The sequence below is a fragment of the Ursus americanus genome, chromosome 28, assembly GCF_024610735.1.
Source record: "Ursus americanus isolate L20-20 chromosome 28, mUrsAme1.1.p, whole genome shotgun sequence".
Lineage (NCBI taxonomy): Eukaryota > Metazoa > Chordata > Mammalia > Carnivora > Ursidae > Ursus > Ursus americanus.
The window spans coordinates 30,406,898-30,431,910 of NC_142154.1; the positions used below are offsets into that span (position 1 = coordinate 30,406,898).

The 25,013-nt window shown below is 39.4% G+C and overlaps 1 protein-coding gene across 7 annotated transcripts in view; it reads right to left on the reverse strand.

Moving 5' to 3' along the window:
- Positions 1 to 25,013, reverse strand: part of NEO1 (neogenin 1) — a 237,694-nt gene that overhangs the window by 152,329 nt on the left and 60,352 nt on the right. For all 7 annotated transcript variants that reach the window (XM_045795253.2, XM_045795258.2, XM_045795257.2 and 4 more), the window contains 2 exons: positions 20,936 to 21,211; positions 17,388 to 17,541 (listed from right to left, as the gene is read on the reverse strand). In XM_045795253.2, the coding sequence (XP_045651209.2) occupies positions 17,388 to 17,541; positions 20,936 to 21,211 (430 nt within the window). The remainder of the gene's footprint in view (positions 1 to 17,387; positions 17,542 to 20,935; positions 21,212 to 25,013) is intronic.

The following is a 25,013-nucleotide window of genomic DNA, read 5'->3' on the forward strand; positions in this document are numbered from 1 at the left end:
AATAGCACAGAAATGATGGGTATTAAGGAGGGCACATACTGCATGGTGCACTGGGTGTTATACGCAGACAATGAATCCTGGAACACTACATCAAAAACTAAGGATGTACTGTATGGTGACTAACATAATAAAAAATTATTTAAAAAAGGGGCGCCTGGGTGGCACAGCGGTTAAGCGTCTGCCTTCGGCTCAGGGCGTGATCCCAGTGTTATGGGATCGAGCCCCACATCGGGCTCTTCTGCTGTGAGCCTGCTTCTTCCTCTCCCACTCCCCCTGCTTGTGTTCCCTCTCTCGCTGGCTGTCTCTATCTCTGTCGAATAAATAAATAAAATCTTTAAAAAAAATTACTAAAAAAAAAAGAAATAACACACAGAGATCGCACGTACCCTTTACCCAGGTTCTCCCAATGGTACCCGTGTAGAGTACAGCATCACACCCAGAATACTGACATTTCCATCACCACAAGGATCCCTCATCTGGCCCTTTTACAGCTACACCTCTTTCCTCCTACTCCCACCTCCTCATTAACCCCTGGCAACCACTAGTCTGTTCTCCATTTCAGTAATCCTGTCATTTCAAGAATATTATATAAATAAAATCATATAGTATATGATCTCTGGGGATTGGCTTTTTTCACTCAGCATAATTCTCCAAAGATTCATCCAGGTTGTTGCATTTATCAATAGTTCCTTCCTTTTATTGCTTAGCAGAAATTCCACAGTATGGATATACCTTAGTTCAACTATTTGCTCAATCAAGGACATTTGGGCTGTTTCTAGTTTGGGGCTATTATGAGTAAAGCTGCTGTGACTACAGATACGCAGACTCGTGTGTGAACATGAAGTTCATTTCTACAGGATAAATGCCCAAAAGTGTTAATGTTAGGTCATAGGGTAGTTGCAACATGTTAAGCTTTTAAAGAAACTGCCAGTTTTGTGGCAGTACCATTTCCACGCTCCTGCCAGCACTGTCAGAGTGATCCTTTTTCTCCGCATCCTCCACAGCATTTGATGCTGTCAATTTTTACAAAGCGTAGCTATTCTGATGGGTACGCAGCAACATCTTACTGTGATTTTAATTTCCATTTCCCTCATGGCTAATTATGTTAAACAACTTTTCTTGTGCTTATTTGCCATCTCCCTATCTTTTCCAGTAAAACATTTATTCATCTCTTTTGCCTATTTCTAATTGGATTACGTGCTTTTGTACTGCTGAGTTTTGAAAGATAATTACACATTTTAGATACTAGTCCTTTGTTGAAGATGTGGTTTGCAAATATTTTCTTCTGCTCTGCAGTTATTTTTTCATCTTAACAGGGTCTTTCACAGAGCAAAAGTTTTTAATTTTGATGAAATCCAATTTTCAACTTTTCCTTTTATCGATTGTGCTTTTGGTGTCAAATCTAATAACTCTTTGCCTAGTCCTGGGTCCCGGTATTCTCCTGTATTTCTTTTCTCAAATTTCATTTTGCATTTGACATTTAAGTCCAAGGGTTAATTTTTTATATGAGGTGTGAGACAGGTTGAGGTTCAATTTTTTGTCTATGATTGGGTGCCCAACTGCTCCAGCAGCACTTGTTAAAAATGCTGTCTTTCCTCCACTGATCTGCTCTCACATCTTTATCAAAAACTAGTTGGGAATTTTTGTTTGGTCTAAATCTGCATTCTCTATTCTGTTCCAATGATATAATATGAGACTATCCCCCCATCAACGCCATACAGTCTTGATCACTGTAGCTGTATATGAAGTCCTGAAATCAGGTAGACGGATTCTTCTCACTTTTTAAAAAAACTGTTAACTATTCCAGTTCCTTTCCTTTTCCATCTAAATTTTGGAATAATCTTGTCTATATCTACAAAAGATCTTGCTGGGACATTGACAGGAATTGAGTTAACCTGTGTATCAATTTGGAGAATTGACATCTTTACTACTGAATCTTCCAAACCAAAGACATAGTAGGTCTATTTATTTAGATCTTTGATATCTTTCATTAGCATTTGTACTTTTTAGTATACAAATCTAACAAGTTGTTAGATTTTTAACTTATTTTTTTTTCATTTTTTTAAAATGTTTTTTTATTATATTATGTTAGTCACCATACAGTACATCCCTGGTTTCCGATGTAAAGCTCGATGCTTCATTAGTTGCGTATAACACCCAGTGCACCATGCAATACGTGCCCTCCTTACTACCCATCACCAGCCTATCCCATTCCCCCACCCCCCTCCCCTCTGAAGCCCTCGGTTTGTTTCTCAGAGTCCATAGTCTCTCATGCTTCATTCCCCCTTCTGATTACCCCCCTTTCTTTATCCCTTTTCTCCTACCGATCTTGCTAGTTCTTATGTTCCATAGATGAGAGATATCATACAATAATTGTCTTTCTCTGCTTGACTTATTTCACTAGCATTATCTCCTCCAGTGCCGTCCATGTATTTCAATTTTTTGTGAGTGATTGTAAATGCTATTGCATCCGTAACTTCGGTGTTTATGTGCTCACTGCTAGTATACAGAAATACAAATGATTTTTTCTTCATGGTCCATTCATCTGTATTTTTTCCTACAAAAATATTTTTAATTGGAAAGATACACACTTACATGCTTAGAATTGCTACATAAACAAGAATTCCAAAAATGCAAAGTCCTTTGCATAAAGTTGTCTCTGAGCATTTGTTCATTATAAAGAGCCAAGATCTCCTTGGGCAGTTTTCCTCCAGTTCTGAAGGATGGCCATCTGGTCTGTTCCCAGTGGCCAGGAATGTTCTCCATTCCTCCTCCTTATTCTCAAGGACTAAAATTGTCTTAATTCTTCTTCAATGAGACTTGGCGTTAGAGCAGTCTTAGGGAAGAGAAACTAAGTGGTAATAGGTTACCTCTTGTCTTCAATGACTTTGAATTGATCTTCTCAAAACATACTTGGCTTACCCTGGCTTGGCTTTTTCCTCTCCTGCCTTAGTCTGAATTTACCCAGTCTTATTTCCTGGTGCCTAATTTCTGTTTTATAACCTAGATTCTTTTTTTTTTTCCCCATCATGACAAGTGTGCTCTTTAATCCCCATCACCTATTTCACCCTTCCCCCACTCTCCTCCCCTCTGCTAACCCATCAGCTTGTTCTCTATAGTTAAGAGTTTGTTTCTTGGTTTGTCTTTTACCTTTGCTCATTTGTTTTGTTTTTTAAATTCCACATATGAGTGAGATCATACAGTATCTGTCTTTCTCTGACTTATTTCCCTTAGCATTATACTAAGTCCATTGATGTCACTGCAAATGGCAAGATTTCATTCTTTCTATAACTGAATAATATTCCATTGTATATGCGTAACCATATCTTCTTTATCCATTCATCTATTGAGGGACACTTGGGCTGCTTCCATATCTTGGGTATTTTAAATAATGCTGCTATAAACATATGGGCGCATGAATCCTTTTGAATCAGTGTTTTCCCATTCTCTGGTTAAATACCCAGTAGTGTGATTACTGGATCACAGGATAGTTCTATTTTTAATTTTCTGAGGTATCTCCGTACTGTTTTTCACAGTGGTTGCACCAGTTTGCATTCCCACCAACACTGCACTACGGTTCCTATTTCTCCATATCCATACCAACACTTGCTGTTTCTTGCGTTTTTGATTTAAGCCATTCTGACTCACTGCAGTTTTGATTTGCAATTTCCTAATGATAAGTGATGTTGAGGAAATACAATTGAATTTTATGTTTATCTTATATCATGTGATCTTGCTGTACTTATTTCTTAGTTTTAAGAGGTTTTTTTGTGGATTCCTTGGGATTTTCTCTGTAGCCAAACATATCATTTGCACATAGAGACTATTTCTTCCTTTTAGATCTGTGTGGTTTTTTTTTTTCTTGCCTTACGGAACTGGCTAGAACTTCTAGCACTGACAGTGAATTTCCTCATCTAGTTAACGATCTTAAGAGGAAAGTATTATCTTTCACCATTAAATACAATGGTAGCTTGTAAGTTTTCTGTATATGTTCTTAAGTTATTTTTCTGAAGGTCTTTTAAAGTAGTGAAAGGGTGTTGAATTGCGTCAAATGCTTTTTCTCTATCAATTTGATCATGTAGGTTTTACTTCAGTTTGTTAATAAGGTCGATTATATTAATTTTGGAATACTGAGTCAGTCATCCCTGGAATAAAACCTACTTGGTTATGGTATATAAATATACATACATATGTATTATACACACACACACGTGAATACACACACACCCCTAAATTCTATCTGCTAGTATTTTGTTAAGAATTTTTTTTAAAGATTTTATTTATTTATTTGACAGAGAGAGAGAGAGAGCACAAGCAGGGGGGAGCAGCAGAGGGAGAAGGAGAAGCAGGCTCTCTGCTGAGCAGGGAGCCAGACATGGGGCTCAATCCCAAGACCCTGGGATCATGACCTGAGATGAAGGCAAACGCTTAACCAACTGAGCCACCCAAGCACCCTTTTGTTAAGAATTTTTATGTTTGTATTCATGAAGGATATTGGCCTGTTGGGCCTGTAGTTTTCTTTTTTACACTACCTTTGTCTGATTTTGGTATCAGAATTCCTTCTCTTCTATTTTCTGGAGAGAATATGTAAAACTGGTGTTAATTCTTCTTTAAACATGAGAACTCTCCAGTGAAACCATCTGGGCCTGGAGACTTTTTTTGGGAGTTTTAAAATTACAGAATCAATCTCCTTAACAGAGACCTATTCAAATTATCTACTTCATACTGGGTTAGATGTGGTAGGTTGTGTTTTGGAACAAGTGGTTTATTTTGTATAAGCTATCAAATTTCCACACGTATTTACATGTGTATAGTTGCTTATAGTGTGCCCTTATTATCCTTTTGATGCCTGCAGGACCTGTAGTAGCGTCTCCTGTTTCAGTCCTAATACTGACCATTGTGTCTTCTTTTTTTCTAGTTCACTGATTCTTTCCTCTGTCCAATCCGATCTACTGCTAAGCCTATCTACTGATTTTTTTTTTTTATTGTCTAAGTTCAAAATTTTCTACTTGGTTCTTTAAATCTATTTGAGGAGACTTCCCTATGTTTTTGCTGAGATATTCTATTTTCTTCATTTGTTTCAAGTGTGTTTGTAATTGTTGAAGCATTTTTATGGTGACTGCTTTAAAATATATTACATAATTCTATTTTTTTAAAAAGATTTTATTTATTTATTTATTTAACACAGATAGAGACAGCCAGCGAGAGAGGGAACACAAGCAGGGGGAGTGGGAGAGGAAGAAGCAGGCTCATAGCAGAGTAGCCTGATGTGGGGCTCGATCCCAGAACGCCGGAATCACGCCCTGAGCCGAAGGCAGACGCTTAACCGCTGTGCCACCCAGGCGCCCCTAAAATATATTACATAATTCTAAAACCTGCCATCTCAGTGTTGGCATCTATTGATTTTTCTCATTTGAGATCTTCCTGTCTCTTGGTATGATGAGTGATTTTAAATTAAAATCTCACATTTGGGGTATGTTATGAGACTGGATCTCACTAAACCTTTCATTTTAGCTGGTTTCTTCTGACACTGCTCTAGAGGAAGGGGGAGGTAGGTACCACTTCATTACTGTCAGATGGAGGTAGAAGTCCAGTTCCCTACTCAGTCTTCATTTCAACACCCAAGGTGAGATGGGGATTCCTCGTTATTCTTTAACAGGGTTGAGAGTTCTGATTCCTCACTAGACCTTCACTGATTCAACTGCCCTCTGGCTGGTGCAGCAGGAATACCTCATTACCATTCCCCACATGGTGTCCACTGACACCATAGAGGGGGGCCTCAATACTACATGATGATGAAAGTTCTCTCTACAAGGCCTCTTTTAATAGCACTCCCATAGGGAAGAGAAGAAATGCCTCACTGCCAGATGGGATAAAAGTCCATGCTGTCCATGTGGTTTCTACTAACGAGCAAAAGAGAGAGCTTTGATACTGCCTTGATACTGCCTGGCTGAGATGAAGTTTTGGCTCCCTATTTAGCCTTTGATACCATACAGGTTGCAGGATCTCATTACAACCTGGTGAGGGTGGCAGTCTAGCCTTCCCACTTGGCTTTTGCTCACATGGATAAAGGTGGGGCCACAGTTTCTTCCGTAGTGTTTGGTTAAAGTAGGAGTGATTATAGTCTTACACTTTTTGTCTTATATGCTTTCCCTTTCCTGTGGCCAGAGAGAGCACGTTTGTTAAGACCTTTTTTGAATGTGCCTGTTGGCATTTTCAGGTTGCCAGTTTTCAGCTCAAGTTGGGATATATGAGGCAAAAACAAAAGCCAAGGAACTCACCATCATGTTGTTCCTTGGGTCCCAACGTCTCTAGTCAGTCAGTCTTCCTCTCTCCACTTTTCAGAGTCCTTTTTTCCTTCCTTCCTTCCTTCCTTCCTTCCTTCTTTCCTTCCTTCCTTCCTTCCTTCCTTCCTTCCTTCCTTCCTTCCTTTCTTCCTTCCCATCTTTCCCCTCCTTCCCTTCCTTTCATTCTTTCTTTCTTTACTTATTTATTTAAAAGTAGGCTCCATGTCTAGCATGGAGGCCAATGCAGGGCTTGAACTCACAACCCTGAGATCAAGACCTGAGCTGAGATCAAGAGTCGGATGCTTAACCAACTGAGCCAGCCAGGCGCCCCCAGAGTCTTAAGTTTGTTTTACATACAATGTCTGGGGTTTTTAGTAGTGGGAAGAATAGGGAAAAACACATTTATTCCATCTTCCCAGAAATGTTACTCCTTCACTTGTTTTTTAAATAATCTAATTTTTCTACTATTGTCAATTATAATACATTAAGCATTTTTATAACTATAACCTTTCCTTTGCAGCTGGGTTCTGATCTATCATTGTGCCAAAACAAAACATCACATGGTTACTAAATTACATTGTGCAGTCAGTTGCTCTGCACTTTAGCATTTGTATTTTCTGGATTCTCTCTCTTTAAAATGAAACTACGCAATGAATGGGATACATCTCCACTACCCCTCCTTCAATAGCTATGTCTGGTTTGGATCTGAACAAATTTGATGGAAAGATTACATAATTCTTAAGACAATCTTAAGACAGTTACAAAAGTCATGGTAATGTTTTATTTATTTATTTTAATGGTCACAAAAAATTTATTCATTTATTTATTTTGTTTCAAATTTTTCTTTCAATTCCATATAGTGTAATAGTACTTTCGGGAGTAGAATTTAGTGATTCATCACTTACATACAACACCTGGTGCTCATCACAACAAGTGTCCTCCTTAACCCCCATCACCCATCTTGCCCATCCCCCACCCACCTTCCCTCCAGCAACCCTCCATTTGTTCTCTATAGTTAAGACACTGTTTTATGGTTTGCTTCCCTCTCTCTTTTTCTTCCCCCATGTTCATCTGTTTTGTTCTTTAATTAGACATATGAATGAAATCATACAGTATTTTCCTCTCTCCGACTTTTTTCACTTAGTATGATACTCTCTAGCTTCAACCATATCATTGCAAATGGCAAGATTTCATTCTTTTTTATGCCTGAGTGATACTCCACTGTATATATACATATATATATATAGAGAGAGATATATATACACCACATCTTCTTTATTCCTCAGTTGATGGACATTTGGGTTCTTCCCATAATTTCGCTATGGTTGATAGTGCTGCTATAAACATCAGGGTGCACGTGCCCCTTAGAATCAGTATTTTTGTATCCTTTGGGTAAATACCTCGTAATGCAATTGCTGGATCATAGAGTAGTCCTATTTTTAACTTTTTGAGGAACCTCCAAATTGTTTTCCTGCACCAGTTTGCATTCCCACAAACAGCTTAAGAGGGTTCATTCCCATTTCTCCACATCCTCGCCAACACCTGTTGTTTCCTGTGTTGTTAATTTTGCCATTTTGATAGTTGTGAGGTGATATCTCATTGTGGTTTTGATTTGTATTTCCTGATGATGGGTGATGTTGAGCATCTTTTCATGTGTCTGTTGGCCATCTCGATGCCTTCTTTGGAAAAATGTCTACTCATGTCTTCTGCCCATTTCTTAACTGGATTGTTTTTTGGGTGTTGAGTTTGATGAGTTCTTTATAGATTTTAAATACTAACCCTTTATCAGATATGTCATTTGCAAATATCTTCTCCCATTCTGAAGCTTGCCTTCTAGTTTTGTTGATTGTTTCCTCCACTGTGAGGAAGCTTTTCATCTTTCAAAAAAATTTTTTTTATTTAAATTCAATTAGCCAACATACAGTACATCATTAGTTGCAGATGTAGTGTTCAATAATTTATCAATTATGTATAACACCCAGTGCTCAACACACCATGGGCCCCACTTAATGCTGATGAAGTCCCAACAGTTCATTTTTGCCTTTGCTTCCCTTTCCTCTGGAGACATATCCAGTAAGAAGTTGCTACCGTCAAGGTCAAAGAGGTTGCTGCCTGTGTTCTCCTTTAGGATTTTGATGGTTTCCTATCTCACATTTAGGTCTTTCATCCATTTTGAATTTATTTTTGTGTATGGTATAAGAAAGTGGTCCAGTTTCATTCTTTTGCATGTTGCTGTCCAGTTTTCCCAACACCATTAGTTGAAGAGACGGTCTTTTTCCCACTGGATATTCTTTCCTGCATTGTCGAGATTAGTTGACCATGTAGTTGTGGGTTCATTTCTGGGTTTTCTATTCTGTTCCGCTGATCTATGTGTCTGTTTTTGTGCCAGTACCATAATATCTTGATGACTACAGCTTTGTAATATAGCTTGATACTCAGAATTATGATGCCTCCAGATTTGCTTTTCTTTTTTAGGGTTGTTTTGGCTTTTTGGGGTCTTTTATGGTTCCATACAAATTTTAGGATTGATTGTTCTAGCTCTGTGAAAAATGCTGTTGGTATTTTGATAGGGACTACATTAAATGTGTAGATTTCTTTGGGTAGTATGGACATTTCAATAATATTTGTTCTTCCAGTCCATGGGCATGCAATGTTTTTCCGCTTCTTTGTGTCCTCTTCAATTTCTTTTGTAAGTGTTCTATAGTTTTCAGAGTATAGATCTTTTATCTCTTTGGTTAGGTTTATTCCCACGTATCTTATGGGTTTCGGTGCAATTATTTATAAGTGGGATCAATTCACTGATTGCTTTCTGCAACTTCATTATAGTGTGTATAGAAATGCAATAGATTTCTGTACGTTGATTTTGTATCCTGTGACTTTACTGCATTCATGTATCAGTTCTAGCAATTTTTTTTTAAGATTTTATTTATTTATTCGACAGAGATAGAGACAGCCAGCGAGAGAGGGAACACAAGCAGGGGGAGTGGGAGAGGAAGAAGCAGGCTCATAGCGGAGGAGCCTGATGTGGGGCTCGATCCCATAACGCCGGGATCACGCCCTGAGCCGAAGGCAGACGCTTAACCGCTGTGCCACCCAGGTGCCCCAATTCTAGGAATTTTTTGTTGGAGTCTTCTCTTTGAGAATTTTTGCATCCATGTTCATTAGGGATACTGGCCTATAATTCTCTTTTTTAGTGAGGTCTTTGGTTTGGGAATCAAGGTGATGCTGGCCTTATAGAATGAGTTTGGAAGTTTTCCTTCCACTTCTATTTTTTGGAACAGTTTGAGAAGAACAGGTATTAATTCTTCTTAAATGTTTGGTAGAATCCCCCTGGGAAGCCATCTGGCCCTGGACTTTTGTTTTTGAGATATTTTTTATTACTGATTCAATTTCTTTGCTGGTTATCAATCTGTTTAAGTTTTCTATTTCTTCCTGTTTCAGTTTTGGTAGTTTATATGTTTCTAGGAATTTACCATTTCCTCCAGATTGCCCAATCTGTTGGCATATAATTTTTCATAATATTCTCCTATAATTGTTCGTACTTCCGTGGTGTTGGTTGTGATCTCTCCACTTTCATTTGTAATTTTATTTACTTGGGTCTTTTCTCTTTTCTTTTGATAAGTCTGGCTAGGGGTTTGTCACTTTTATTAATTCTTTCAAAGAACCAGTTCCTGAGTTCATTCATCTGTTCTGCTGTTGTGTGTTTCTGTATCATTTACTTTTGCTCCAATCTTTATTATTTCCCTTCTTCTGCTGGCTTTAGGCTTCATTGATTCTTCTTTTTCTAGCTCCTTTAGGTGTGAGGTTAGGTTGCGTATAATGAGATTTTTCTTGCTTCTTGACATAGGCCTGTATTGCTACTTACTTCCCTGTTATGACTGTTTTTGCTGTATCCCAAAAGTTCTGGACCATTGTGTTTTCATAATCATTTGTTTCCATGTATTTTTTATCTCTTCTTTAATTTCCTGATTGATCCATTCATTTTTTAGTAGGATGTTCTTTAACCTCCATGTATTTGTGGTCTTTCCAAATATTTTCTTGTGGTTGACTTCAAGTTTCATAGCATTATGGTGAGAAAATATGCATGGTATGATCTCAATCATTTTGTACTTGTTGAGGTCTGATCTGTGACCTCGTACTGATCTATTCTGGAGAATGTCCCATGTGCACTTGATAAGAATGTGTATTCTGCTGCTTTAGGATGAAATGTTCTTACCATATCTGTTAAGTCCATCTGGTCCAGTGTGTCATTCAAAGCCATTGTTTCCTTGTTGATTTTGCCTAGATGATCTGTCTGTTGATGTAAGTGTGGTGTTAAAGTCCTCCACTATTATTGTATTATTATCAATGAATTCCTTTATGTTTGTTATTCATATTTGGATGCTCCCAAATTGGGAGCATAAATATTTATAATTGTTAGGTCTTCTTGCTGGATAGATCCTTTTATTATGATATAATGTCCTTCTTTATCTCTTGTTACAGCCTTCAATTTAAAATCTAGTTTGTCTAATATAAGTACTGCTACTCTGGCTTTCTTTTGATGTCCATTAGCATGATAAATGGTTCTCTATCCCCTCACTTTCAATGTGCAGGTATCTTTAGATCTAAAATAAGTCTCTTGCAGGCAGCATATAGATGCGTCTTGGTTTTTTGTTTGTTTGTTTGTCTTTTACCCATTCTGATAGCCTATGTCTTTTGGTTGGTGCATTTAGTCCATCTACATTCAGAGTGATTATTGATAGATATGAATTTAGTGCCATTTTATTACTTGTTCTGTCATTTCTGGAGATTTTCTGTGTTTTTTTTCTAGTCGTTGAAGGTTTCAGTCTTTCTTTCCCACTCAAAGAGTCCTCTTTAGTATTTCTTGCAGGGATGGCTTAGTGGTCATGAACTCCCTCAGTTTTTGTTTGTCTGGGAAACTCTTTATCTCTCCTATTCTGAATGACAGCCTTGCTGGATAGAGTATTCCTATCTGCATATTTTTCCCATTCAGCATGCCACTCTCTTCTGGCCTGCCAAGTTTCTGTGGCTAGATCTGTTCTTAACCTTATTTGTTTTCCCTTGTAAGTTAGGGACTTCTTTTGTCTTGCTGCTCTTAGGATTTTTCATCTCTATATTTTGCAAATTTAACTACAATACATCTTGATATAGGCCTGTTTTTGTTGATTTTGATGGGAGTTCTCTGTGCCTCCTGGATTTGAATGTCTCTTTTCTTCCCCATGTTAGATAAGTTTTCAGCTATAATTTCCCCCAAGTAAAGCCTCTACACCTTTTCCCCTCTCTTCTTCTTCTGGGACTCCTATGACAACGAATATTATTGCACTTTATGGAGTCACTACATTCCCAAAGTCTACATTCGTTGTCCAATATTTTTCTTTCCCTCTTCTTTTAAGCTTCATTATTTTCCATAATTTTATCTTCTGTATCACTTATTCACTCCTCTCCTTCTTCCAGCCTTGTGATCATTACATCCAGTTTGCTTTGCAACTTGATTATAGGATTTTTTATTTCGGCCTGACTAGTTTTTAAGTCTTTTATCTCTGTGGTAAGGGACTCCTTGGTGTCTTCTATGCTCTTCTCAAGCCCAGCTAATATCCTTAGGATTGTCCCTTTAAATTCTGGATCAGGCATATTATTTATATCTGTTTTGATTAGATCCCCTTTTCTTGTTCTTTCTTTTGGGATGAATTCTTCCATCTTGGCATTATGGTAGGTGCCTGTCTTCTGTGTGTTAGGAAAGCGAGAATGTTCTGTTTCTTGCTCCTAAGAGTAATTGCTTTATAAAGAAGAGGTTGTACACTGTCAAGGGGCTGGCGATTCATGAAATGTCTCTGGAGTATGCTGTGTACACTCTGCTGCTATGTTTTGGCTGCTCTTTCCCTCAGGTCAGTCCTCCACAGAGTTTCTCCTTGCCTGCAGCGGGGAGTATTTGGACCTTGGCCAAAGTGTGGTGGTTTTTAACTAGGTGTGCTCTGGTCTGTTTGCTTGTCAAGAGAGACCTAATGCTATTTCCACTAGAGCTGAAGCTTTGCAGAGCTCTATGGTCAGTAGACTGGGTACATGCAGGGGGGTTTGTGCTGGTCTTCTGGGGGAGGGGCCTGCCGCTCTGGTTCTCAGGCACACTTGCCTGCAAAAAGCAGCACCTGCAGGGTGCAGTGGGGTGGGACTTGGTGTAGGCTGCTTGGATTAGGCTGCCACTGCTGGCACTGTGCTACTTACTGAAGTTAGTTTATGCTGAGGTGTAGGGGAGAGAAGTGGCACCAACCCCCTCCCTTGTGCCCAGAGAGGGCAGTTCATGCCCACTGCTGTCTGGGGAGCCCTACCAGAAGAGTGAACAATCTCCCCTCATGTGTCCCAGGTGGCCCTCAGCTCACTGCCTTCACCCCGTCTGCGTCCAGGCCTTCTGCCTGCCTGGCAGCTCAGCACACCCGTGTTCTATCCCAGGCAGGCCGGCTGAGTTTTAAAACTCCAAACTTTTGGGACCTGGTGTGGCCCCCCCACTGGTCCTCTGGGGGAAGGTCTCACTGCACTGGGACTGATTCAGGTTTGTCCCAGAAGGGCAGTTGCACAAAAGCACAGAGGTGTGGTATTTGGAGTGAAGTATAGCAAAGAGCCAGTATCCAAGTTAGCCACCTTCTGCACGTAGCTCTGCACCTATGCTGAGGGGCAGGGGAGGTAATGGTACCTGCTGGCTCTTCTGTCCCCACAGAGGCAGTGCCATCTCTCCCAGATGCACTCCAAGAAGGGGGAATCGTCTCTCCCCGTGCACTCCAGAGGATCCTCAGATTGCACCACCTACCCCTGGCTTATCTGCCCTCCTTCTCCACAGGAGCACTGCAGTACCCTCAGGGCTCCAAACTACCCATGCCATGGACCTCTAAAACTCCAATCTTTGAGCCTCGCTGGTTGTAAAATCTCACAGAAATCAGCCCCTCTAGTTTTCCCACTTTGGGGAAGTATTTTCCTTGTGCGATCCCCTGTGCACTCCTCTTTCTCCCTCTCTCACCTCTCTCCGTGATCAGGGCTCCCTCACCTCTGCAGCACCTGTGATCTGCTTCTCCCCCAAATCACATCTCCAAACCTCCCACCTTCTACATTGTGGCCTCTTTCCCTCTAGTTGCAGTTTGTTCCATCAGTCCTCAGATCAATTTCTTGGGTATTCAGAGTGATTTGATATTTATCTAGCTGTGTTCAAGGGAAGAGGCAAGCCTAGGGTCCTCCTACTACTCAGCCATCTTAGCTCCTCCCAGGTAATGTTTTAAAATGTTCATTTTCAAACAGGCCTTAGGATTAGTAATAGAGAAGGATGTCTAACAATTTAAGATTTTTACCAGAGCCAGAATAGCACTATCTAGATTTCTAGCCATTTGTTTCTTCCAATTTCAAAATTTCTTTCAAATTTGGGGTTTAAATAATTTATTAGCTAAGGCCCATCTGCATATCTCATAAGGCACTGGTAGAAACAGACACATTTTGAGCAATTACCTATATATAACCCGAAGCCCTCTGATTCTCCTTTACTACGTTCAGACCAAAAAATATTGGTTACCACTCTCCCTACCCCATTATGTGCCACACGCTATGCTAGGTTTTGGAAATACCGATGTGAACGCCATCAACACTGTTCTCCTCCTGTATGCTTGTGAAGCTTCCTGAGACAGTGCTATACCAAAGCAATGCTTCTCAGACTTTTCTACCATGTAACCCAAGTATTCAGAAGCCTAGAGAACTCAAGTAGAAAACAGTCTACTCAGTCTTAAGTCTTCTGAATTGTCCTTCAAATTCAGAGGAATATTACTAGCCATGATATATCCACATTTGATTTCATTAAAAAACATTTCCATTAAGAAATATCTTTGAATAAAATTGAATGTAACAATTTTATGCAACATAAAAGGAAGATATGTAACATTTCTACCATGACTTATGTACCCCAACCCACATCTAGATTCCAGTATGAGAATCACTTTACTGAAGGAATAGCCAATCCTACCTCTATAGAGGATAGCAATCCTACCGCTACCTCTCTTGGCATCCCTGGCATACTTTTGTCTTAATTTTCTTCATAGCACTTATCATAAACTGAACTTTTATATGTTTAAGTGATTACTGTCTGATTATTCCCCACTAGGATATCAGCAAAACTCTAATCATAACAGCAAAACTCTGTTTGGTTCACTAGTCTGTTCCCAGTACCTACAATATGCTTAACGTAATTGGCATTCAATAAACATTTGTTGAATAATTACTGAATAAGCAAACAAGAATCACAGTAATCCTCACTTTTCTTACATAAGAAATCAAACTCCTTTATCATTATATATATTCAGAACATCCTTCTATGATGATAAAATATAAAAACTTTAAAAAGAACCTATTTCAGCTTTCTTATTCCTTTTTTTTTTTTTTTTTTAAGATTTATTTATTTCTGGGGCACCTGGGTGGTTCAGGTGGTTAAGCGGCCTACTCTTGGTTTAGGCTCAGGTCATGAGCTCAGAGTCCTAGGACTGAGCCATGTCAGGGTCTGCACTCAATGCAGAGTCTGCCTGTTCCTCTCCCTCACCTTCTGCTCCTCTCCCCACTCGTGCTCTCTCAAATAAATAAAATTTAATTAAAAAGTAATTAAGATCTATTTATTTGAGAGACACAGAGAGAGAGAGAGAGAGCACAAGCAGGAGAAGAGGCAGAGGGAGAGAGAAAGAGAGAAAATCCCAAACAGACTCCCCACTGAGTGTGGAGCTCAATGTGGGGATGGATCTCACCACCCTGAGATCATGACCTGAGCTGAAATCAAGAGCTGGATGCATACCCAACTGAGCCACCCAGGCGCCCCAGCTTTCCTACTCCTGATAAAGATTTTGTTCTAACACGTAGCCAATTTAAATTTTTACTCAAAGAGAGCTTCATTTTATCCACTTTTTAAACGTTCTCTATGTCTCAGTTAGCATAAGTTTTAAATATTCCCTTGAAGCCTTATAAATCCTTTGCATAATATTTAGCTGGGGAAAGGGAGTGGGAAGAAAGGAAGTAAAATACAGACAGAAGTAGTTGGGACTGGATGGGTGCTGAGAAAGAAAGAGGTCAGAGAAAGACAAATATCATATGATTTCTCTCATCTATGGAACATAAGAAATAGGATGATCGGTAGGGGAAGAAAGGGATAAAGAAAGGGGGGGAAATCAGAAGGGGGAATGAAACATGAGAGACTATGGACTATGAGAAACAAACTGAGGGCCTCAGAGGGGAGGGGGGTGGGGGAATGGGATAGACCGGTGATGGGTAGTAAGGAGGGCACGTACTGCATGGTGCAATGGGTGTTATACGCAACTAATGAATCATTGAACTTTACACTGGAAACCAGGGATGTACTGTATGGTGACTAACATAATATAATAAAAAATCATTAAAAAAAATAAAAAAATAAAAAGGAAAAAAAAAAGAAGTAGCTGGGACTGGATGGGTGCTGAGAAAGAAAGAGGTCAGAGAAAGACAAATATCATATGATTTCTCTCATCTACGGAACATAAGAAATAGGATGATTGGTAGGGGAAGAAAGGGATAAAGAAAGGGGGGGTAATCAGAAGGGGGAATGAAACATGAGAGACTATGGACTATGAGAAACAAACTGAGGGCCTCAGAGGGGAGGGTGTTGGGGGAATGGGATAGACCGGTGATGGGTAGTAAGGAGGGCACGTACTGCATGGTGCAATGGGTGTTATACGCAACTAATGAATCATCGAACTTTACATCGGAAACCGGGGATGTACTGTGTGGTGACTAACATAGTATAATAAAAAATCATTAAAAAAAAAAAAAGAAAGAAAGAAAGAGGTGATATTGGAGATGATGCCATCAGTTTTGCCAATGAAACACTTTAGTGCATTCTATCACTTCCACCTATCACTGAAGGTTGATCACCAAGCTAACTAGAGAGTTACCCTTTCCCGGGTCTTGGTTACTTAAGTACACAAATTAAGACTGTCCGCTTACTTTGGATACTCAGTTGGGAATCTTCAGACCTGCCCAGTCCAAATCAATAGCCACTAGCCACACGTGGCCTCTGACACTTGAAATGTGGCTGGAATAACTGAAGAACTGAACTCTGAATTTTATTTAATTTTTATTTAAATGTAAAAGCTGAAACAACACTAACCACAACTTCACTGTTTTGGAAGAACGACGTTTCACTTTAACTGATGCATCATATAAATTATTATTATTGTATTTAGTAATGTGTGTTACATCTTAGTGTTGGCTTTTTTTTTTTTATCTAGCTACCAAAATTTTTAAATTACATACATGGCTTGCATCATACTTCTACTGGACAGCAGTGCTCTGCCACAGTGGTCCTCAGCTGGGGACAAAAGGGACATCTGGTAACATCCAGAAACATTTTTGATTGTCACAACTTGGGAGTGCTACTGGCATGTAGTGGATAGAGGCCAAGGATGATACTAAACATTCTACAACACGCAAAATAACTTTGCTTTCGAAACAAAATATACCTAAATACCACCACCACTACCTCAGTTCCTTTATCAGAAAACAAGAGAGCAAAGCAGCCATTATATATGTCAAGTACCTATGACATAAGTCATGAGGGATGACAGGACGGCCGATGTTAAGAGAAAAGGCTTTTGTGGAAGAGGAAGAATTTATGATCATACAAGAAAGCTGGTATGATTTTAAAAGGCAAAAACAGAAGGATGAGGAATACATTTTATTTTTAGAATAAAGGAAAAAACTACTATCAACAAAATGCACATGAAAAGGAATGAGAAGTCTCAGGCTAGTCAAGACCAGAAACTCCTGCAACAACTTAGGGAAGGAGGTCTTGAGGCCTTAAGCTAAGTATACTGCAGCTCAGAAAGAATAAATGGAATAATTACCCCTTAATATTTTGAAAGCAATTTGTCCTTTAAACATCCTAATCATATACAGTATATAAACTATTTCAAGAATGATAAATGAGCATTATAATGTGCTTAAATAAAAATAAAGTAGATAACCATTTTTTTCATGATTAAGCAGTAGTCCCAAATTAGATGAGACCAAGTCTCAGGCTCAGGCTGAAAAAGGCTTTTAGGCAGACGACATTACCTTTCTGTGTCAAGTGCCTCCTCATTTTTCATCCATCTAATGGCTGGAGTAGGAAGTCCTGAAGCAACACATGGCAACATCACACTCTGACCAATGACTCTGACTAAGGAAGAAGGTTGTTTCAAAAATACCAAGTTTGAAGTGAACTCAGGATCTAAAAAATTAAAAAATAAAAGACAATAATTAAGAAAGCACTTTACTACACTAATGATGAGGAGTGGCAAATTCCTGTTCAGTCTGTGTGGCTTTATTATTTTATTTTGAGTAGACTCCATGCCCAATGTGGGGCTTGAACTCATGACCCCAAGATCAAGAGCTGCATGCTTTACCAGCAGAGCCAGACAGGCGCCCTATGTGGCTTTACATAACAAAAATATTTTAAGTAACAGTGACACAAGAAAAGTCCATTTAAATTAGCAAACATTTCAGGGCGCCTTGGTGGCTCAGTCGATTAAGCGTCTGACTCTTGATTTCAGCTCAGGTCATGATCTCAGGGTCATGAGATCAAGCCCTGCTTTGGGCTCTGTGCTCAGCAGGGAGTCTGCTTGAGATTCTCCCTCTCCTTCTCCCTCTGCCCCCAGCCAAAATAAATAAATAAATCTTTAAAAAATAAATTCACAAACATTTTTCTTTAATCACTTTAACGTGTAAAGCATCGTGCTAGGCTCTCTGGGGACCTTAACGATGTAGAAGTTATAGCTCCTAACTTCAAGGTGCATACCGGTCAACTGAGGGACACTTGACAAGAATCCCCTGCACATTAAAAGACTGAATAAAGTAAATGTTTCATGAGCGGCACAAAGAGAGAAAAGACTGAGCAAGCTCAGGACTCTTAACAGCATCCTCTCCATTCAGAGGGATATCATAAGAGGTTCCCTTTACATCCCTACATCTGTGTGTTACTTCTGAAAATCTTTCTGAGTTTCATCTCTAACTTATTCACTTAGCCTGTCAATCCCTTGATTTTTATAATGGTACCACTATTAGGCTACCACTGTGAGTGTTCACTTTATAGCTGCCCTCTTATGGACATCTGAAAGGACACACTCTAATGGGTAGAAGACAGGGTTCTCTACTTGATGAAGTGGTATTTCCGGTGTTCTGTTTTGAGAAAAAGACCATTCTCAGGTAAAGAGATAGGACTCTTGTCCCCATACTCTCAGGAAAAGATGTTCTACAGCCACGGTAACCACCACCAGGGCTGGCTTTAAACTTGTGTAACTAATCAATGACAGCGCTATAGCCATGGTAACAAGTAAACACTGTCTAAGAGATCACTGACAGCTTGCTTCAGGGAACATGCCTTTGAAAGCCAGCCAATGAGTGGGTTTAAAAGCCTCAGGGTTTTAAAAGTTAGCCATTCAGCAGTGGAATCACTTGCCTCTATAGCTGACATTAACCCGCTCTCACCTTTGTAACCAACCATAAAACATGCTTCTATGGCTGACATCAACCCACTCTTGCCTCTTAACCAACACACCAAAAATAACATCTTCCCGGGGCGCCTGGGTGGCACAGCGGTTAAGCGTCTGCTTTCGGCTCAGGGCGTGATCCCGGTGTTATGGGATCAAGCCGCACATCGGGCTCTTCCGCTGTGAGCCTGCTTCTTCCTCTCCCACTCCCCCTGCTTGTGTTCCCTCTCTCGCTGGCTGTCTCTATCTCCGTCGAATAAATAAATAAAATCTTAAAAAAAAAAAACATCTGCCCCAAAATTCTACATGAGATAGGCAGTGCATTATTCAAGAAGACTGTGCTTAACAACTATGGTTTTCCCTCATGTCAGTAAAGAAAACATCCAGTATTTTGTTTTTGTTTCAGATATTGAGTGGTGATTCATTCTCTGACACCGAAAATCTTGTTTCCTTGGATCTGGTTTTGAGGATTTGCTTCAATGGTACCCAGATAACAGAGAAGAAACAGGACCTCTGCCATGTAAAAGCAAGTCAGGAAGTAGGCTGGAAGACATAGTTCTCTTTTTTTTTCCCATTGGGATTTAGCTAAATGTAATCGTATTTTGATAGAAACAAATAAATCTGAACAAGTATTTACTGGCGTCTATGTGCCAGTTACCATTCTTGGCAGCAGACAAAATTCCCTACCCTTGTTGACCTTATATACGACTTAGGGAGAGGGACAAGAAATAAAAGACATTGTATGTCAGACAGTGGATATGTTCTGAAGTAAAATTAAGGGGGAAAGAGGAAAGTACCAGGGTGGATATGGAAGATTGTTGTTTTAAACATTTAGTGGCCAAGGAAGGCTCAACGATGAAGTGATATGTGAGCAGAAAAATAAGATGGTGTCAGGCGGGTATCTGATGGAAGAGGATTCCAGGCAAAGCAAAAAGGCAAGTAGAAAGACCCCAAAGCAAAAGAATGTCTGGGGTGCTCAGGAAACATGAGGTGGCCACAATCACAGAGTGAGGGAGAGGAGAGTACCAGATGAGATGGGGAGGAAGGTGGCCTTAGGATTATACAAAGCCTTACAGGCCAAGGACTTTAACCTTCACTCTAAGACGAGAAACCATTAGGTTTTGAGCAAAGATGTGACACGATGTAATATACGTTTTATTTCATTTTACAATCTAATATACATTTTAAAAAATAACGGTGGCTGCCGAACTGAAAATACACAGGGACAGGAATGGCAAAGACATGGATGATGCTGACGAAGAAAGAAACTGCATTAAAAAAAAATCAGTTCAAAGCCCATGCGGAACACTGTCAAGCACCGAGGCTCACAACACGGGTCTCACTTTGCAAGCCAACCCACAGACTAAAATTAGCCTATGAAGTAGTTGTATAGAAAAACTGTGCCCAAACAATGTAAAGATGGCCCCATTATATTCATAAAGTCAGGTCTGAAGGAAGAAATGTGGACTCAGGCACCCAGCAGTGGGAACGGAAGCTGAAAGGCCAGGAGACAGCAAGAGGCTAGCAGGACTGTGATAAGCAACGTGAAAGAGGAAGTTACGAGTGAGCAGAAGTTACACAGCTGAGAAAAGACACACGAAACAGAGAAGGAGAGCCAGCAGGGGCAGAGAGAGAGAGAGAGAACCCACAAAGAAAGCGAAGAAGGGGCTGAGTTTACCCTAAAATGGGGGCACGCTATAAAGATCCAAGAACCTTGCTTACCAGTGTGTCCAGAGCTGCCGTATTAGTCACCACGCTGCCCGTCCCTTACATGAACTAGCCCGAATGAGTCTCGGACTCTGACAAGAGATCTATGTGAAGCATCCCGTCCAGGGAAGGAGCAGAGAGAGGCTTGACAAGAGACACAGACCTAGTGTGTCTTTGGCCAAGAAGAATGCCATACATATTAAATATACTTGATCACTTCATAAATCTCTACTCATGTATTCACTAAAGAGTCAATCTTTCTGGCACATTTTCTTCTTTTCTCTACGTATAAGAAACTGAGACTCCTTACGCTGACATTAATTTGTCACACCACATATTTAACAGTGTTTATTAAAAAAGAAATTCTAACAGAACAATTTTTATTCATTAATAAACATAAAACCACAAGTCCTGGTAATAAATGAATACCTGGAAGAACTTTCAATTCAGCTTCATCGCTATACTTTGGTGGCCCGCCACTTTCAACTATGCAGCGGTAAAGTCCCCCATCTCCTTCAGTAGCGTTGCTGATAACCAGTGTTCCACTTGGAAGTTTAATAACTCTATCATGCAGAAGAAGAGGCTGTCTGTTCTGTTCCCACCTCACAAACGGGACCAAATCTACATTAACTTCACAATTCAGAATTGCACTGTTCCCAGCATAAACTGAAGAAGGTTCTGGCTGGCTGGCAAATCTTGGAAGACCTGGACAATAAAAGAAAAGAAGAAAAAAAGTGTAGTTAAATGTTACTTTAAAATGTAGCCATGGGAACCAGGAGCAAGTCAGCCCACGTGGCCATATGCATGGTGGAACCAGGGTCAAGAAGAAGGTCTATGGGTCGGGAAATTGGCTACAACAGGGATACAGGTCAAATAAGTAACTGTACTAGGGATAACTGGAGTCACATTCCTCATGATATTGGTAGAATTGAGGCATCAGTATAAACTTACAGTTTTATATAATTATACAAATATAGTTAAACATATATAGATATAAATGTGTATGTGTAAAATATATATACATTTCATACACAGTCATTACATACAGGTATGCATATACACATATATGTATAAAGCTCCTAGCTCTGTCCAGAGGGAGCCCAAAATCAATGCCACTTGAGTAGCAATGAGTATATATGGTGACATAATCTTGATTTCTAAATACCATTTTCTGCTACAAGGAAACAATGCTCCTTAGAGAAGAGGCTGATTCCATGACTAGAGTAAGGAAAATACAAGATGAACCTGGAACATCCCGTGACAGGAAGTAAGGAAGCATCCAAAGAACAATATGGACACATCAAAAGGGCCCAGGAATCAGACTGAAGGGTTTCCTCTGGCTCAATCCGGGATAATGATAATTGATGCAGAAAAGAATGAATGGATACCAAGCCCACTGGTGAAGTTTGGATGAGGAATAGGATATATACAGAGTCTCAAATTAGCTCTTCTCAAAATACTTATTACTAATTAATAAAAGTACAAAATATTTAACTTTCACAGTGGAGAAACATAGCACAGACCATATTAACAAAGTAATGAAGGTTAACATCATCAGCAATGAAACAGAACATCATACACTCCCTGACATAACGCACTAAGAAGAACGTGGCATCATTTACTTCTGTGATATCCCTTCCCAAATGCAAAACCCAAATCTATTCATAACGGAAAATCAGAAAACACAAAATGAGACAAGGATAAAACTAAAGAATGGTTTGAGACCAAAAGAGCCTAAACCACTGAATACAACATGTAATCCCAGACCAGAAAAGAGTGCTGGAGGGGCAAAGTCCCTGCTTTTGTTTTTTGCTATTAAGAATTTTATTGAGACAACCAGTAAAATCAGAATGGTTTTCTGATTTTATCATATTAAGATTAATTTCCTAAAATTGATGGATGGTTATTTAGGAGAGTATCTTTGTTTTTAGGAAATATTCATGGAAGTATTTAGGTGGGGGTAATGCCTTCAACTTACCCTTAATAACTAAGTTCGGAAAAAAAACACTGATTTGGGTATGAGCACATTGTGGAGGGTTATGAGGCAGACACAGTAAAATGTTAACAATTGGGTAATCTGAGTGAAGAGTATACGGGATTTCTTGGTTTCATTCTTGCAATAATTGAATGAGTTTGAAATTATTTCAAAATGAAATATTAACAAAAAATAGTCATAATAGTCATAAATACCCTGTAGATGCCACAGAAGGCAGTGCTTAAGAGCCTCGGTTCTGGAGTCACATGATCTGAATGTGAATCCCAACTCCACCACTTCATGGCTGTGTGACATCAGCAAGTTACTTAACCTCGAAGCCTCAGTTTCTCCATCAGTCAAATGGGAACAATAAGAAGCCTCATAGGGTGTTAAAAAGGTTAATACTTAACATGAATATTTCATATATAGCATATTGCCTCGCACATAAAAACTCAAAAAGTAGGGGCACCTGGGTGGCTCAGTTGGTTAAGCATCCAACTCTTGGTTTCAGCTCAGGTCATGATACCAGGGTCTTGGGATAGAGCCGCACGTCAGGGTCCGCACTCAGTGCAGAGCTGGCTTGAGATTCTCGCTCCCCTCTGCCCCTCCCGCTCATTCTCATTCTCTCTCTCAAATAAATAAACAAATAAAATACTCAAATAGTGGCTGCTATTATTATTAACAGTAACATCTAAAAAGTGACTCTGAGATGTGGCAAACACAACAAAATGTTTCTTTAAAGACTGAGAAACCTAGTAAATTATGAGAAACAGTTCCAGGTTTTGTAGTTTTATGATGGTGAATTAGTCCATACGGAAATAACACACAAGTTGTCTAGCCTTCATACAAATTTTTTCTTATTTTTTATATCAAGGGGATTTTTGAAGGAAAGAAAGATAAAATGAGCCATATATCTACTTTACAGAAACCAAAAAATTAGAAGAATGGAATTAACAAAGATAAACAGAGAAACTAATAAAGTAGGGGGGAAAGGGAACTGAAATAAAACCAAGAGCTAATTCTATTTTTAAAAAATCAAGTATTCTCCCCTCCTGAGGTCTCATGAAAATGAGTAATTTTTAAAAATATAAACCTACAGCAACATATGTGGAATTGGCAGACAAGAGATTTCTGCAAGTTTCTGAATAGGGAAAACAGATGGAGGAACTAGGACTGACGTATCACTGCAGAAACGGCTGCAGCGTCCTGCACTCGCAAGTGCGAGGCCAGTTTGTCCTGTGGCTTGCAGAGAATTGCAGGAGAAAAGAGAGGGAGTAGGAGCGAGACACGGGCTTGACAAGAAGAGATTAACAATGTCTGCATTCAGACCACCCAATTCCTCCACTTTCAGGCACAAAACACTCACAGCCAGGCTACTGCCCGGGCAGCAAAACAAAAATTTCTGCTGTGGAGAAGTGGGTGCAGAGAAGACAACTTCTCCTATTTAATTTTATGAGCTACCTACTTTGTGTTCTTTCAAAAATTCCCCTTCTTACTTGACTTGGCCAGAATCAGTTTCTATCACTTGCAACCAAAGAACACTAACCAATGTTCTTTTAGAATGGCAATCTGGCAGTATCTCCTTGAAAAAAAAAATAGTTTTATTGAGCTACAACTTCTATACCATAAAGTTTATCACTTAAAGTCCACAATTCAACAGTTTTTAGTAACACACAAAGTTGTGCAACCATCACTATAATCTAATTGGAAAACATTTTCATCATCCTCCAAAGAAACTATATACATTCACCTGCAGTCATTCCCCATCCCCGCTATTCACCCGCCCAGTCCTGTGCCCTGTGCTCTCCCCTCTCCCATCCTCAGCCCTAGAAAACCACCAATCTACTCCTTAGCTCCCTATATGTGCTTCTTCTGGACACTTCATATATATGAAGTCATATGATACGTGGCTTCTGTCACTTAGCACCACGTTTTTCAGGTTTATCCACGTTGCAGTACATATCAGAATTTCACATTCCCCTTTACTGCTGAATAACATTTCACATACGAATATACCACATTTCGGTTAGCCAATCATCACTTGATAGGTTGTTTCCACTTTTTAGCTATCATGGATAGTGCTGGTATAACCATTCATGTACAAATTGTTGTACAGACCTATCTTTTCACTTCTCTGGGATTGATACCTAGAAATGGAATTGCTCAGTCATAAGGTAACTTTATGGTTAAAACTTTGAGAACAGCCAAATAATTCAGTGCTCTTTTTAAAATTATACACACAAAGTATAGTCTATGATCCAGCAACTAATATAATTACTAATTCCAATAATATGTTCTATAGAGATTTACAAAAGACTGTTCACTATACCACTGCCTTTAACATCAGACAATTTTCAATCATGTAACTGTTCATCAAAAAGGGAATCTTTGGATAAATCACAGTATATCTATATAATGGATACTATGCAACTACTAAAAGAACTTTTATTCATCTCTTAGCTCAGATCTTATTTCCTCCTGATACTCAGGCCATGAGTGAGTTAAATAACTCTCCTACAGAATCTTGTCTGC